Here is a 16877-nt window from a genome sequence, read left to right as displayed (position 1 = left end):
TTATGGGTGATGGGGTGTGTGAAATATGTGGTCGTGAGCCAGGCTTGGTTGTGTGTGTGTGTGTGTGGGGGTTCTTTAGCATGTTCTAAGTGCAGTGTGAAGAGAAGAAGCGGGGAGGATTTGGCAGGCTGCCCTGGCCTACAGTTTCTAAAGCCGGGGGATTAGGGTTGATGGCCGGGCAGAGAGGGGCCAACCAAGGGCCAATCACGCTCGGCTCTGCCAGGCCAGGCCTCGCTGGAGACAGACTGTCTGAGGCAGCGAGGAGAGCGAGGCTGATATAGCCCACAGGGTTCAAGGTTCCTCCTAATGTGTGTTTTGTATGTTTTTTTGAGCTAAATGTGGACCGTAAAAGATAAAAAGTAACTTTACTGTTATTTTTGCCAATGATACTTTTCTAATAATGCACCTTTAGAATACCGATGTTGTAAAAAGTCTGATCTGATCTGATCTGATCTCTGTTGCCTCGATCCTTACCCACTTACTGCTGTTGTGTTTCAGGACTCTCTCCATTCCCTGATGGCCACACTAAGTGCCTCCAACCCCTTTTTTGTACGCTGCATCAAACCAAACATGGACAAGGTAAGTCATGCAAATGACTTAAACTGCACAGAAAAAAAAGGCCAGGTCTTGTCAAGGTCAGCGCCTGCAAAGTTTAACTTCCCTGGTGCTATTCATAGCTCCCATTGCTCAACGCTTATATTAAGTGTTGCTGCTTCTATGCTCTAATGAGTCTCTGTGAGAAGTGCAGTGTAATTGCACTTGTCACTGCAAAAACATACATTTACACTCATTTACACTCAAATGCTTACGATCACACCTCTGCTTTGGTGCAAATACTCTCACTGTACTAATTGAAATAAAAGGGCTGTGTACCAGCACATTCCTACCACTTAAGCGCCTTTACCAAAGGTCAGAAGTCACTGCCGGCTGCTCCAGCTGCAGCGGCTTGTCCGATGCTTCACTGATCTGGCTGCATCAGTGGAATGCCAAGATAAGACCACAACGGGACACTGATTTATCAGCCTCTCTTCCCACTCTGTTCCTGGCCACATGACTGTAAACCATTTTAAAATCCACACTTTCATCATTCGTCTTGATACTGGATTATTTTTAGCTGTGTTCATTTTCTGGTTCTTTTTTTTTCCCTGTGTGACAAAGTGAATTTGCTGTTTTGAAGTGTGATCGTTACGTATTAATGTTCACACACAGTGCGGTGATTGTCCTCCTCCCCCCCTGCTCGCTACCACCCACTCCCTCTTGTGTCATTCCACACTTTCTCTCTTTACTTATTTACATGGAGGCTACACTGACGTCCTCTCGTCCTCTCCTCTGCGCCCACTTCCATTTCTCTGCTGTTTCCGCATATCTGTGCCCTGCTCTCATTGCTCTGCATCTCATTCACTCACCTGTCTCTGGCTGGTCATGACAGAACAAGACATGCCTCTGTTAAGCCTGCAGTACGACAGGATTGCATGCGCAGGTCTCTGACGTGATTTCATGTACAGTACTATGCAAACACAACATAAACACACTTCTTAAGACACTCCACTGACTTCCATTCATTTGGAGAGCATAAAAAAACAAAACATTATTCCTAACCTTAACCATTACTAGTTAATGGACCAGGTCCCCATGAGGACTACTGGTCCTTTCAAGGTCAGATTTTATGCCAGACACTGTCCTGAAGAGGTAACAAAAACACAAACTCAGTATCCAGAGTGGCACCTGACATGTTTTTATGCAGTGAGCTGCCACTTACTGGATATGTTGAGATAGATGGATAATACTTTAATCTGTAGTAACAACCATGCTACGATCACAGTCACTTTAATACCCTGTCTTCCTCATTCTGTCACTGGGTTTATCTTCGGCTGGTCATCTTGACCATGTCTTCGTTACTAAATGCATTGAGTTGCTGCCACATGATTGACTGAATAGATGTTTGCATGAACAGGTGCACCTAATAAATAAATAAATAAATGACATGTATGCACTAAAATAAATAAATGCCACGGTTCGTCTCGTTTTCACCCAATCAACTCAACCCGCTACCTCTCTGAGCTGCCTAAATCCTCTGCTGAAGAGCAGAGGTCAGAGCTCAGAGTGGATGCACATGTATGTGTCACAGGGAACATAAGCACAAAGCAAGTGTGGAAGTGCCTCTGTGTCCACGCGTGTGTCTGTTTCCATGCATAGTAGCGTTAGCCTGTTATTAGGTGGACACATTGGGGAATGCTTTGGTCTTGTGTGGGGCTTATCCAGCACCGTGTGCCCTTCGTGTGAACCGCGAGAGTGATTGGACAGCCTGTGTCGAGGTGTAAAGTGGCAGACATTACAGATCCACTATAATAAGCAGGGCCCGGGGATCAGTGGTAACACATACCTCTGGACAATGCATCTAATTATTCCATAAAGAAAGGCCTTCCCGTTCAGCATAGTCTTGCTCAACACTGTTCGGGTTTCTCTGCGTTGGCGTGTGTTTTCTTTGCCGTGACCCAAGTGTTACTGTAAAATGATCCCGCTCGCCATGGTAATTTAATTTTTAGTTCAAGTTTAACTGGACTCAGTGGTAAGACCATTTGAATAGTGTATTCAAACTCAGCCGTGTAGGGTTATGTTTACCTGCAGTGGTCAGGTGTCCCATATCTTCCACTAACACATACCAAAGAGGTCAGACACATTTAGAGAACACAATACTCGCTAAATGAGACATCAAGTGGCCATGTGTGCAGGTCACTGTCGCACAGTAACATAATCGAGTTAAGATTTGGGCAATTTAGTTTAATATGTCAGTTGTCTCATGCTGTATTGTTGTCTGCCGTCAACAGAAGGCCAACCAGTTTGATCCCGATATTGTACTTAACCAGTTGAAATATTCTGGAATGCTGGAAACAGTGAAGATCCGCAGGGCCGGGTTCCCTGTTCGCAGAACCTTTCAGGACTTTTACAGCAGGTATGAAAAATGTGTATATGTATGTGAATGCTGTAGAAAAAATACTTTTTTTTAAAAAACGACTGTGTTCAGCAGGTATGTTTGACCTGAAATGTTGGTGCTCACTTGCGTGTGTGTGTGTGTGTGTGTTTCCACAGGTACAAGATGCTTCTGAAGAGCAAAATCCCTTCAGACGATGAGAAACAGAAGTGCTCAGAGCTTCTGTTGCTTCATGACAGAACCAAGAAAGCGTGGCAACTGGGAAAGACAAAGGTGGAGCGCACACACACACACACACACACACACACACACACACACACACACACACACACACACTCTGAAGTAGAGTGCATTGACCTCTATGCCTTAGATACTTACAGTAACCATGACCACCCACTACCCCACCCAGCCCCACCCTTTACCCAACATTCAACCTTATCCCTCACATGAACCAGAAACTCATAACTGTAAAATTTCATGTTTTACTTTTTGTGGGGAGCCCTTTGTCTCCAGAATGGGAGGTCAGTCCTTTGTGAAGAGATTTCTTTTTCCTTTTTTCTTTCCCTTCCCCTCAATGTGTTTAATGCAAGTACAAAAGCGCACACGCTCAGACAGGATAGAATTGCAGGCTTCAAGCAGACAAGAACACAGAGGAGAAGGCCGTGGGATCAGGTGAAATGTCTGTTTTTGATTCTCACTGGAGATCGGTTCAGGTTTGTGTCCTCTGGTACGACGCGTTTCATTCCCCAGCGTGCCACAGTTTGGATGGCCCCCACTGTGACTCATAACAGAAAGATTTCTCTGGCCGGTTGTGGTCAATCTACTGCTCGCCTGTTGGTAACCACAGAGTTACATGGCAACTCCAAAAAAAAACCTGACACCAACAACTGTTACCGTAACTGCGACCCATTACGAGGGCTACCAGTAATCTTAAGAAAGCCTTGCTTTAGCTGGAAGAGCATTAGCGTCTCATATAGCTGTTGATTTAATAAACTGAACTGAAGATGTTGCAGCTGAGCAGACGTTAGATGAACGTGACATGACTCACCAGAAGTTATTTTATCATGTTATGATCTCCATCAGTCGTTTTGCTCTCTTTCTTTTCCCTTTTTCTTCATAAACAATTGTCATTTCCCTCAGTGGAAAGTCCCCTGCGCTCCCTGGGAATGATTTACCTTTTAATGACCCGTTTGATCTCGACTGCAAAAACCTCTCGCGCTTCACGATGGAGTCAGCAGAAATGGTGTCCATGATGCAGAGAGGCAGAGGCAGAGGGAGAGAGAGAGGGAGGGGATATAAATAAAACCTGTTTTTATGGGCTTTCTTGAAATCAGCTAAATCCACATTTGTCCCACTGTCACTTCCTGCTCTGAGTTGCGGTTCCTCTGAGGCTGTAAAATCACTCAAATATTTCAGATTGGTTGGACAGTTTCGGTGTAATTCCCCACTCGGGTTGCACGCTATGAGTTGTGTCTGCTCCACACATGGCGGAGTGCAATTTACATTGAAACTGAATAGGTTTGATGTGAAACATATGAATAAATATACAGTACGTTGGGTGTGGAACCACTGATATACACATGCCATTGTGTATTAAGTTTCTCACACAGCTTAAATCTTAGGAGTCACTGTGTCTCGCTGATGACGGAGAGAGAGAACACTTCATTATGCTTCCAGGGTCTGCACTTGGAGCCTTTTGGCTGACCCTCGGCAGAATAATGAACCCACTATACAATGCGTACAGTATATAACCAAAAAACACACCAGGTGGCTCAGCGTGTGTCATCTTGTGCTATACGCTTGTGCTGTTGATGGCAGCACAATGTTTTTTGGGCAGAGGGAAATGTAGCGTGGGTTGTGTTGGGGGGGGGCCTGAGAGACAAAGGGGGTCTAAATTCCCCTTTGGAGAAACAATCTGTGTGTAATTATATGTGCTCCGATTGTGTACAGAGGAAGTGTGTGCCCAGAATTAGTGGGCTTGGGTCACGTTGCAGGGATGGCGTACATGTGTGTGTTAGTGTGTGCCATTTGTTTTACAGAGGAGGGAAGGATGTGGATGAAGAGGAAGCTTCCTCCTCTCTCACAGACTTTACAGGGGCAGGCAGGGCTGCAGCTGTGGGACCTTTTGATTAGTAAACATCTGTGACACAAACACACACACACACAGTGACTTTTTTTGCACACCCATCCACCTGTGATAACACTGCCAAGCAGATGAAGTCTGATTATAGTTTCTGATGTAATGTTAATGCTGGATATACTTTATTTCGCGTGAGCCTTTCACTTTAGGAGTCCTTCTCTCACAGAGATAGTAGCAACTTTGGGAAAAACTTGCTCTCGGAGCAAGGGAAGGGTTAACTAAACTCTTCCTCCTTCCTTCTCAAGAGCGAGGAGGGGTGTGGCTTGCTATCTGGACACCAGCCACCATCCCTCCCCCTCATCCCTCCATCCCTCCTCTCCCTACCTCTCTCCTCCCCTCCCACTCTGTGCCTTTCTGCCTTTGCACGTCAGTCGAGCTACCAACATAGCAGTAGCAGCAGCAGGAGCCGCAACAGACAGCAGAAGCAGCAGCAGCAGCAGCAGCAGCAGGGAAATGCTCAGGAAGGACGCCCGAAAACAATGAGGCTCTGCAGCGGCAACAGCACTAGCAGCAATGCTGCAGTCCCTGTGCCAGTCTTCCCCTCTGCTCTGCTCTGCAGTCCTGGAGAGCAGTTCGCCTGATAGCCTCAGCTGCACCACCACTTCCTCTGCACTGGGCACAAGCTGCTGCCAGCAGACAGCAGGGGGTCCTTACATCTCTGTGGGCCCTCTTTAATATCTTGACCAAAAAAAAAAGAGGAACTAACGCATACCCTTTTCCCTGCCACCCACCTTCCCACCCCAACCTTCCTCTCTGTGTCTTCTATCTCTGCTGGCTGTTCGGCCGTGGCGTTGCTGGTCCCGCAGGTGTTCTTGAAGGAGGCCCTGGAGCAAAGGCTGGAGAAAGAGAGGGAAGAGGTGCGGCGCAGGGCTGGCATGGTGATCCGCGCCCACATCCTCAGCTATGTGGCAAGGTGAGTGGTGGAGCGGGGAAGGAGGGGTGACGGGCTGAGTGGCAGCGACAGTTGTCAGTGTTTGTTTTTGTGCGGCTCATGGGGAGCCAAGACAGAGCGTGCATACCTTTGCACACATATTTACCTTCCAGTCTGTGTGTGATGTGGCTTTAGATAAAGTGTTAGTGCAGCTTTGCAGTCATTTCACCACGTTTATGAAATGTGCCTCGCTCGTGGATCGCTTGGCTCGTGCTGACTCACCAGTTCAGTCTTTTCACGCATGTGTTGTGTGCAGCCAAATCAACAGAAGAGCTCCCAGTGTTCCAGGTGGATTTGCACACCGCTGTGTCACATCATGAACACTGCACTGTACTCACTTTATTGATGATGTGTCAATCCATAGGCCATTATCTGGTCAAATTCTTCAGGTACACTTTAAATCATAATTGATATATTGAGTTTGATCAGGTTAAGGTTAAAATAAGGTTAATCTCAATATTTCCACAAAATATGTAACAAAGTTTTATAGCTCTAACTGTTATTCCTCACAACTACTAACTTAACATTGAAATGCCTCATGCATTTGACTGTTATGTGTTGAATTTTGAATTGACTGTGATGTGGAATGACGTGCTGTTAAAGCTCCTTTGTCGGATCATTTCAGCAAAGACGGTGTTCATTAATAGCGTTCATTAATTCAATGGAACATTATCAGCGGCCCTGTTGATGCTGTCTGTCTTCCCTGACCGACAGGTCATCCATCATTATGGTGTTCTAAAAATATGCACATTCAGAAACCTATGTAATGGAGCCATGCTCCACCTGTGTGCTGCTCTATATCAGGTCACATACAGTCCTCTCCACTGGGAGAGTATAATGGGACTGATGACAGCATTCAGGTTGTGGGTTCCCTTCCCTTTAGAGCCACTCACACTGAAGACAGAGGCACAGGAAGTTAACCCAACGACACAAGTAAAGCCTTTGTGTTATTATATGTAACGTTATCTGTGCTCAGAGTCTGTCCTGAGGACAGGCCAAGGGTCACAGCATTGTGTGTGGTCCTTTGCCAGTCACATGTGTGTGCGTGTGTGTGTGTGCGTGTGTGTGTGTGTGTGTGTGCGTGCCTGTTTATAAGTGTTCACTGCATGTGCAGTGTTTGGATAATGGGGTTGAGTCACAGGCCCAAACACAACAGCCCACATGGCCACAATGGAAGCGCACAAACTCATCAGACTCTAAACACTGAATGTACACACTTTCTTACCCGCGTGTGTTTATTTAAACAAAGAATTTGAAGGAGGCCGTGTGAAGCTGTGCAACGTCACATATTTGTGGCGATGCACACTGTTCCAAGACAAAGTCGGATTTAATTATGGGACTGGACTTTATACAGACTACAACTGTGTTTGTTTGATTTTTCTCACCAGGAAACAATATAAAAAGGTCCGGTCCAGCGTTGTCACCATCCAGAAACACTACCGCGCTCACTTTTGGAGGCGTGTTTTCCTGCGCCTGCGCGTGGCCTCCATCATTCTGCAGAAACATCGCAGAGGCCAGCTGGCCCGATCCCTCTATCGCCAACTCAAGGAGGAGAAACGGAAGCAGGAGGAAGAGGAGAGAAGGAGGAGAGAAGAAGAAGAGGAGCGTAGGCGCGTAGAGGTTGAGGAGAGGAGGAGGATGGAGGAAGAGAGGAGACAGCAGGAGGAGGAGGAGAGCAGACGGAGAGATGAGGAGGAGAGACAGAGACTTCTGGTGGAGGAGGAGATGAGGAGGAGGGTGGTGGAGGAGGAGTCGATGAGGCAGGAGGAGATGAGACTAAAGGAGAAGAAGGAAGAGCAGATAATGGCAGCTAAAGCAGATATGAAAAGGTAGAGTATTGCTCATTAACATCTTTTATCATACTTTAATGTACAGAATTGTTTCTTACAAACTATTATTTTGTCTTTAGGAACTCACTGGTTAATGGTGCTTGTCAGAAGGTAAGGTATCTTCAATAACTATGACATAAAACTTATATGAGGAGTAAATATAGGTGCATTTGAACTTTCTCTGTTGTCTTGTCCTTTGCACAGAAGACCTTGTCTCAGACTCCGTCCTACAGCCACACTTCTGAGGAAGAGAGCCGTCAGATGGAGGAGATCTTGCGGCTGGAGAGGGAGATCGAGCGTCTGCAGAAGCAGCAGGAAGATGGCGTGTCACTCCTCGGAGATGTCTCTCACGAGGAGTTACGACAGATGAGGGACGCAGAGATCTACAGATTGGAGAAGGAAGCCTCCCGTGTTGCTACCGAGTTCCTGGATCTGCTGGACTTTGGAGGTTTGGAGCCATCCCTCTCGAGCGAGGAGAACCTCCATGACCCGACTGAATCCACTGCTCCTCTGGCTGAAGAGGAGGTAGACGAGGGCTTCCACGCTGAAGACGAGTGTATTCCACTGCCTGACTTTCCGCCTCCTGCCACAGTTCCCCTGGACAAGGACATATTCCAAAGTATCCCCCCGCCTCCACCTGCATTTGCAGAGGGAGTAGTGGTCTCCCCTTCTTCGGCCTCTTCTCCTGCACAGAGGACACTCTCCCCACTAACCACCAATGGACTGACTCATGCTGCCATTCCCACAGAGTCCCATACCCCTTTACCATCTCCTCCACCTCCACCTCCACTGGTGGTTGCTAACGGACACATGGAGCCGTGCCATGAGGAGTCATCCCACTCAAACCTGCCAGACACAGAGTCGGACTATGATCAGGAAGAGTTTGAGGAGGCTCATGGGAGCTCAGGTGCTAGTACCAACGATGGCCACATCACAGATGAGGAGGTGCTACGGAAATCCTCCTGCACCCAAAACAGCCTGGACTCCTTCAGAGGCAGCTCAGACTCGGTGAGAGAACAGAACAAGCTAGTTCATTATTTCAAGCGACAGCAGATGTCTGGGAAAATTCAACTTTCATTCCCGTATTTTCCATTTTCATATGAGCATATAACTCTAGCTGTTCACACCTAGATTTGCCTCTGGGTATATACATCCCACAAATTGCCCCAGCGTAGACATTGCTCGACTGAATGTTCAGTCTGCACAAGCCTGAAGCCTCTTGTGCTGGAATAACAGTGAAACACGGTTGTGGTTGTTTGTTTTGGCTCTGCTGCAGAACTTATGAATGTGCTCCCAGGTGCTGCAAGTCAAACACAGAGCTCAGCCCTAACTGTCAGATCACCAAGGTGTCACAGCGGAGCCAGCAGTGTGTGTGTGTGTGTACTCGTCAGAGTGCGTGTGTGTGGCTGTGTATAAACCAGTTTGATGGCTTATTTAATTAACAAATTGTGGCAGCCAGGTTAGATACATTTGGATATATGTCGTCTCTGTCTTCAGGGAATTTTAGTTATGATTTATTTTAGACGTCGCTAACGTTAACTGCTCATAAAACCACCTGATTTTACATGTAATTATTAGTGTTATTCTTCCAGTAAAGATGCTGCAGTGAAGTCCCCCTTTCACCATAAATGCTTGTGTGTGTGTGTGTTTCAGTTCATTGACAGCGACGAGGACAATGACGGCTATGTGGACACTGATGAGGAGGTTTCCAATGGAAGAGTGAATCTGCTGAATGGCAGTGGGCCTCCGTACTTCCACGGCTACCTCTACATGAAGAGTAAGTGGCTTTACCAAATCGCTGCGCAACAGGCATGCACATGATTTATGCACAGCTGAACACAGCTCATGTAGTTATGTTAGTTTTGCAGATGCCTTAGTGACTTGAAATTGCATTCAATGTTTTTGTTCTTTGTTTCCATTGGATGAATGTATGTATGTATGTGTGTGTGTGTTTTACCTCTCACATCATACTGAGAAATAATATGAAATATCATAAATCAACATCCTTCCTTTCACCCTCTGCTTTCTGCCTCTTTCCTGTCTGTAGGTGGTCTGATGATCCCGTGGCGTCGTCGCTGGTGTGTGCTGAAGGACGAGACCTTCATGTGGTTTCGGGCCAAGCAGGACTCACTGAAGTCTGGCTGGCTTTATAAGAAAGGAGGGGGGATGTCCACCTTGTCTCGGCGCAACTGGAAGATGCGCTGGTTCGTTCTTCGGGAGGCGAAGCTCATGTACTTTGAGAATGACACTGAGGAGAAACTGAAAGGGACTATTGACATTCGCAGCGCCAAGTAAGATCCTGTTACCTTGTCTTAAATGACTAGTTCGTCAGATGCAGAGCAATTCATATTCACAAAGTTTTGGTCCACACCTGGTGTGTCTGCAGGGACATAGTGGACAATCACGAGAAGGAAAATGCACTGAATATTGTGACTGACGAGAGAACCTACCACATCTATGCAGAGTCGCCAGAGGATGCCAGGTATGACATAACCATATTTGAGGCTCTTGTGTAATTAGTAATGTGTGGAAATAAGGTTCCCCCTTGTGGTTGGCAGTGGAAGTTCATGGTATGATTTTCAATTACATGTTGTGCTAATATGTACTTCCTGAACTCGCTCTGACCCCATCCAGTGGTTGGTTCAGTGTGCTGAGTCGGGTCCACAGCGCCAGTCCAGAGCAGCTCATGGAAATGCACCACGAACAGGCCAACCCGAAGAATTCAGTGGTTAGTGTTGTTTTACCTCTTGGAACTAATTGGATTCACAAATGTAGAAATGAAAACCATTTAATATTAGCTGTGCAGCAGTGGAAACACCCATTTACCTTAGCATCAAGAATCCATTACACCAAGTAAATCCATCTTACCATCATCATCGTGAATTAAATGACATGTTACATCTTGTTTGAAAGGGAAATCATTGTGGTGTTTCAGCTAAATCAGTTTGAAATTAAGAAAATGTGATGCAGTTGCTAGAAGACTGGAATATAATCATAAAACCACTATTTCAATTCTGTTTCTTTCCTGTCCAGGGAACACTTGACGTGGGCTTGATAGATTCTGTTTGTGCGTCAGACAACCCAGACAGGTGCGTCAAACCGTTTAAACTGCAGTCTGAGATCTAATGAAAGCATTTTGCTAAACATGGCAGTGGTGGAGCATCATGTGTGCACGATGTGTGATTTCAGGCCAAACTCCTTTGTGATCATTACGGCCAACCGGGTGATCCACTGCAACACGGACACGCCTGAGGAGATGCATCACTGGATAGGCCTGCTGCAGAAATCTAAGGGAGACTCAAAGGTTGATGGACAAGAGTTCTTAGTCAGAGGTCAGTCTGTGGACTCACATCAGCTGATTTATGCACTTATAAGATTCCTCAGGTTAGGTCAATGAAGGTCTAATGTGTTTTTTCTGCACCTGAAAGAAATGACATTTAGGAACGTGTGTTTTTATCAGCGCCTGATCTGCAAATCCTTAATTTGTTCATCTTCCAGGCTGGTTACATAAAGAGATGAAGTCAGGGGCCAAGAGCACGTCTCTGAAGTTGAAGAAGCGCTGGTTTGTTCTCACCACTAACTCGCTGGACTATTACAAGTCATCGGATCGCACTGCCTCCAAACTGGGAACTTTAGTCCTCAACAGTCTCTGCTCGGTGGTGCAGCCTGATGAGAAGGTCTTCAAGGACACCGGTCAGTTCATGGTCAACATTATTCACTCGCCACTTAATGTTTAAGGCTCAAAAACATCTCTTAATAATGCCAATTAGGTGCTTCCAGTGATTTATTTTGACTCTAATTACCTTGTTTGTTCGTTTTTTACTCAGGTTACTGGAACATAATCGTCCACGGGCGGAAGCACTCTTACCGTCTTTACTCCAAAATGCTGAATGAAGCCATGAGGTGGGCGAATGCCATACAGGGAGCAATAGACAGCAAAGTTCCCATTGAAACGCCAACACAGCAACTCATCAGGGACATCAAGGTATTTCATTGTTTCTCCCGTCGTTGCGATCCATGTTATTGTTTGGGTGTTAGATTTTGTGCAGCACGTGTCTCACAAATCATTCTGCATAACATTTTATTCACATCTGGGCATTAATGATGTTGTAATGGAAATTCTTTTCAGTCGTGCAAACCTTTGGCAGGGGCAAACACTGTAGTAAATTGAGGTACTTGGACTCACTACACGTGTGCCGTGGTTCTCTCTCTGAAGTCATAGCTTTGTTTCCCTATTGTCCTTCCGCTGTGTCACTGTGATAATTCATCACTTCAAATTTTCCAGTCTGAACTTCAACAAACAAAAACTCCTTTTATTCAAAATATACTATGCAAAAGTATGTTTTTTTTCCTGTAAGATTACTGATGCTGTTCTCTGTGATTTAAGGAGAGCAGTTTGAATGTGGAGGCTGTGGAGCAGACATACTGGAGGAACCCCATCCTGAGATACACCCAGCATCCTTTGCACTCTCCCCTTCTACCTCTGCCCTACGGAGACGTCAGCGTCCACTGTAAGTGTTCTTGACTGCATCTACTGCTGTGGATTTCTGTTGATTCTGAAACATTAGTTTTCAGTGAGTGAGGCAGACTCTTAGTTGGAACTAGTGCCTCTCTGTGTATATTTTAAATGTGTATCTTCATTACATAGTGGACTCTTCCAAAACAGGATATCTATGAATGTATATCTTTAAGACATACCAACTCACCAGCTCAAGATAAATAAACTTACCCTTCTCCTCTTCTCTTTGTTGTTCTCTCTCCCAGTGCAAAAGGAAAAGGGTTACACCAGCCTGCAGGATGAGGCCGTGAAGATTTTCAACTCACTACAAGAGATGGAGGCCGTCTCTGATCCCGTACCAATCATCCAGGGAATCCTACAGACCTGCCAAGACTTGAGGTCTTTAAGAGATGAGGTTTACTGTCAGCTGATCAAACAAACCAACCACGTCCCACACCCCAACAGTCTGGCCAACCGTGCCCATTGGCACCTCCTGACCTGCATGAGCTGCACCTTTCTGCCCAGCCGTGGCATCCTACGCTACCTCAAGTTTCACCTCAAAAGGTACAGACTGCATTCACACGCAGTCCCATTTTATGATACAGCAGATGGCTGAAACTTCACGTCACTGTCTTTTTGTCTTTTATTTTTGGCTATTTCAAGGATTAAGGAGCTGTTCCCCAGTACAGAGATTGAGATGTTTGCTCATTTCATCTGTGAATCTCTGAAGAAAACTAAAACCAGAGAGTTTGTTCCCTCCCAAGAGGAAATCATGGCACTGCTCACCAGACAGGAAATGACGACCACAGTCTACTGCCACGGAGGAGGCTCCTGCAAGATCTCTATTAACTCACACACAACTGCTGGAGAGGTGAATAAGCTGCAGGGACACATTTATTTTATTAGTCGGCCAAAGTACAGCGTATACTGCTACTGCTATTGTGATGATGTGGTTGTTTTTCTTTGCTCAGGTGGTTGAGAAACTAATCAGAGGTCTGGCCATGGAGGACAGTCGCAACATGTTTGCCCTCTTTGAACACAACAACACAATTGATAGAGCTGTGGAAAGCCGGGTCCTTGTGGCCGATGTTTTGGCAAAATTCGAAAGGTTTGTTAAATGTAGTGATTAGAAGGTTGTTTTTTTTTTTGTTTTATGCTGTGTGTTTACAATGAGATGTGAAAGTGACAGAGTTGTGACTTTCCCACCAGACTGGCTGGCAGTGAAGAAGCCGAGGATGAAGGCCAGTGGAAACTTTATTTCAAACTCTACTGCTTCCTGGACGTGGAGAGCATGCCTAAAGAAGGAGTGGAGTTTGCGTTTATGTTTGAGCAGGTGTGTTTTACTCATTGTGTGTACACTTTACAGAGAGTTATTATTTTCATCACATGTTGCAGTAAATGTTAAACTCTGCTCCTTCAGGCTCATGAAAGTTTGACCAGAGGCCACTTTCCTGCCCGGGAGGAGACTCTGCAGCACCTGGCTGCTCTACGCCTGCAGTTTCTCTACGGAGACAAAGTGCGGGTCACTTCCTGGAACCTGGAGAACGTCTACCCCTTGGGCCGCCTGCGCACTCGCATCCTGCAGTTTACCAAGGGGGGCGGAGCCTCGGGGTCCGGGTCTGGGTCTGGACCCGGGCCAGGTTCGGGCCAAACTCTGGAGCGTCGAAGGACTAGCTTCCTCGAAGGCACGCTGCGTCGGGGGCTGAAGACGGGCTCGATGAAAAAGCAGCGCATGGAGGAGGAACAGATGTTGGAGATGTGGATCAAGGAAGAGATGTCTGCAACTAGGGCGAGCATCGTGGAGAAGTGGTCTCGCCTCACAGGTCTGGATCAGCATCAGGCCATGCTCAAATACATGACCATCATCAAAGAGTGGCAAGGTTATGGATCCACACTGTTTGATGTTGAGGTGAGTTTTTTTTTAGACCAGGACACACTGAACTCTTTGAATACCACGTATAGATTCAATAACATTTTTTTTAATCTGCATAACTCAGTGGAGGAATCACATATACTCAAAAAAGTGACACAGTCTTTCATTTTCTGTGTGATTTTGAATCCACACCTCAACAGGTTAGAGATTTTGGGTTCCAGTGAAGAATGTTTCTATTTTTACACATGTTCAATACAATTTATTGAATTTTTAATTTAATTTAATTTAAGATTTTCAGTTGAAATATTTAAATCTGTGGATCTGAATACTAAGCTGACGACGAAGGACCCTGACGAAACGCCATATCCAGTCATTTATTTATTTATTTATTTGTGTAAATATCAAAATAGGAACGATGCACATTAATGAGCATTGACTTAAATGCTAAACGTAAATGTGGCAAAATGATTAACACATAAAAACATGCAGTAATGTACCCACATTAATACACAGCAACACTGATATGAAGTAAAACACAGTCATAACATTACAATGTAAAGTACCCTATCTGCAAGGTCTGTCTACAAGAGGCCTCGACACTGATCGCACAGGGAATAATGCTCCTGCTACGTTGCTGTCTTTGCAGTGCAAAGAAGGAGGCTTCCCTCACGATCTCTGGCTGAGTGTGAGTGCTGAGAACGTGTCCATCTACAAGAGAGGAGAGCCCAAACCTCTGGAGAAATTCCCATATGAACACATCATCTTCTTCGGCGCTCCACAGCCCTGCACGTTTAAGGTCACTGTGGACGAGCGAGAAATGTTCTTTGAAACACCACAGGTACGCTTGTCACGGGCATTAAGTCGAGCAGCAGCCTTTATTGCAATATTGCTGTTTTCTCACGTTAGTTTTTCTCGTTACATTTCCAGGTTGGAGAGATCACAAAGATCATGAAAGCCTACATTAATATGATTGTGAAGAAGCGCTGCAGTGTGAAGTCTGTCTCCAGCTATGGAACCAACTGGATCAGGTGATTGACAGTGTGGGGAAACATGAACTCAGCGATGATGACAGAACAAGACAACTGAGAGGATGAACAACTCCCTTCGACAGAAACTGTGTCTGTGAGCATTTGACTGCGTGTGAAGCAACACAAACATGATCCTTTTCTAAAGAGACTGCTGTTAACTTTACTGCTTGCGGCGAGTGCGGGGACACCAAGTAACACGGCATTTTAAGCTTTACATTCGTCCTTGAGTGTTGCCTCCCTCCATGCAGACTCCAAACCTGTCACTCTCCTTAGTTACACTGGTCATTTCTTTCATTTTACTTGAAAAGCAAGTCAGGTATCTGTTTTATTTTAATATCTCGAGAAAGCTTAAAGAGATGACATGCTCTTTTTCCACCAAAAAAAAAAGGATTCAATATACATTTGTAACCAAATTTACACTCGATGTAATAATATGATCCAGAACCAGAATGAATTTCTGCCAGGCCTTTATCCCAAACTGTGTAAAAGAATGTGTTGCAGTGGCAAACATTCACCCTTTAAATGTTTTTTCAGCCCTTTGTAATGAATGTTCTCCGGAATGGAGATTTCCTCAGGTCAATGTGTAATATAAAATTACATCCTTCTTAGGGAGATCCCTCATCTTGCCTTATTTAAGTTTCTATTCCAGTTATGTAATCTGGATGAAAAGTTCAAGTAAATTTGTGGCCTTTCAGGAGCAGAGCATACACTACAGAGTTGGAGTACTGTTGTGTCTTGTAGTGGCAGAGGCAGTTATTGCTCGCATGGGTGTGTGCACCACAAACTATTAAAAAAGTCATAAATGCAAGCAAACAAAGAAATAACCACTGCATCAGTGGAGATGCAACATTTGAACCACTGCAGTAGCCCATTAAAAAAAGCCACAGAACAAAAAAAAGTACTATGGCCTCTCATCTAGGACACGTAATGTATTGAGTCAGTTCCATGTGTGCTGAGTTGAGGGTGTGTCTTTGCATTTTTTTTGTAGCTGAAACTGATGTGCTGTAAGAGGCAAGCATGCTATTTTCTGTACAGTGTCTGAAACGGTCTTTTTTGTCAAAGGTCATGTGAGGGTGGAGTACTTATTTATTTCAGGATCAATAAGTGGGAGGATAAGCTCAGAGGAATGAACTGTGTACTGGAAATATAATGATGCAATTTAGCCATTACTTTGTTAATATGTGCATTCAGGGAAGATTTGGAAATGGAAAGATTGTTCATGAGTTACACGTGAACCCGCCCCCCCCCCTTTTTTTAATCCTGATTCTGAACTTTTGTCCAACTCAAATAACCTAAATGTGTTGACCTCAGCACCTAATATTCTCAGTTCCTCTTATAGTCTCACAAAGCAGAGGATATTTCCTGTTCAAGGCCACTCCATCAGCCTCCCACAGTACATTTCACTCTCAACATAACATGACCCAAACTTAATGAGCTTAGTCTTTACCTCATTCACTGTCTTCCACTGCTCCGATCGTACTCACTTAGGCGTTCTGGTCAGCTGCCGGCGGCCACACCAGAGACTGATCCCGTCACTGACGATGACTGTATTTCTCAGACTTCTGATTGTTTTGAAGAAGAACGAAAATCAGAAAATGTTTTATATAAGAATTTAAAGATGCTTTAATAAATTATTGTATTTCAAA

At 45.2% G+C, this 16877-nt stretch overlaps 1 protein-coding gene across 2 annotated transcripts in view; it reads left to right on the top strand.

Moving 5' to 3' along the window:
* myo10l3 (myosin X, like 3) overlaps nt 1–16877 on the top strand; it is a 49911-nt gene extending 33034 nt beyond the window's left edge. The window contains exons 19-41 of one of the 2 annotated variants that reach the window (XM_044019771.1): nt 499–579; nt 2829–2953; nt 3091–3205; nt 5879–5985; nt 7392–7832; nt 7913–7943; nt 8040–8840; nt 9486–9609; nt 9880–10123; nt 10219–10314; nt 10467–10560; nt 10866–10921; nt 11022–11164; nt 11331–11525; nt 11660–11817; nt 12220–12343; nt 12597–12894; nt 12994–13201; nt 13302–13438; nt 13540–13663; nt 13751–14239; nt 14850–15041; nt 15131–16877. In XM_044019771.1, coding sequence (XP_043875706.1) covers nt 499–579; nt 2829–2953; nt 3091–3205; nt 5879–5985; nt 7392–7832; nt 7913–7943; nt 8040–8840; nt 9486–9609; nt 9880–10123; nt 10219–10314; nt 10467–10560; nt 10866–10921; nt 11022–11164; nt 11331–11525; nt 11660–11817; nt 12220–12343; nt 12597–12894; nt 12994–13201; nt 13302–13438; nt 13540–13663; nt 13751–14239; nt 14850–15041; nt 15131–15235 — 4488 coding nt within the window. In that variant the 3' untranslated portion in view covers nt 15236–16877. Of the gene's footprint in view, nt 1–498; nt 580–2828; nt 2954–3090; nt 3206–5878; nt 5986–7391; nt 7833–7912; nt 7944–8036; nt 8841–9485; nt 9610–9879; nt 10124–10218; nt 10315–10466; nt 10561–10865; nt 10922–11021; nt 11165–11330; nt 11526–11659; nt 11818–12219; nt 12344–12596; nt 12895–12993; nt 13202–13301; nt 13439–13539; nt 13664–13750; nt 14240–14849; nt 15042–15130 lie in introns of both variants that reach the window. The other variant, XM_044019770.1, reaches the window with a different exon arrangement.

This window comes from Solea senegalensis, linkage group LG2 (genome assembly GCF_019176455.1).
Source record: "Solea senegalensis isolate Sse05_10M linkage group LG2, IFAPA_SoseM_1, whole genome shotgun sequence".
NCBI classification, from domain to species: Eukaryota; Metazoa; Chordata; class Actinopteri; order Pleuronectiformes; family Soleidae; genus Solea; species Solea senegalensis.
This window is presented reverse-complemented; position numbering and strand designations above follow the sequence as displayed.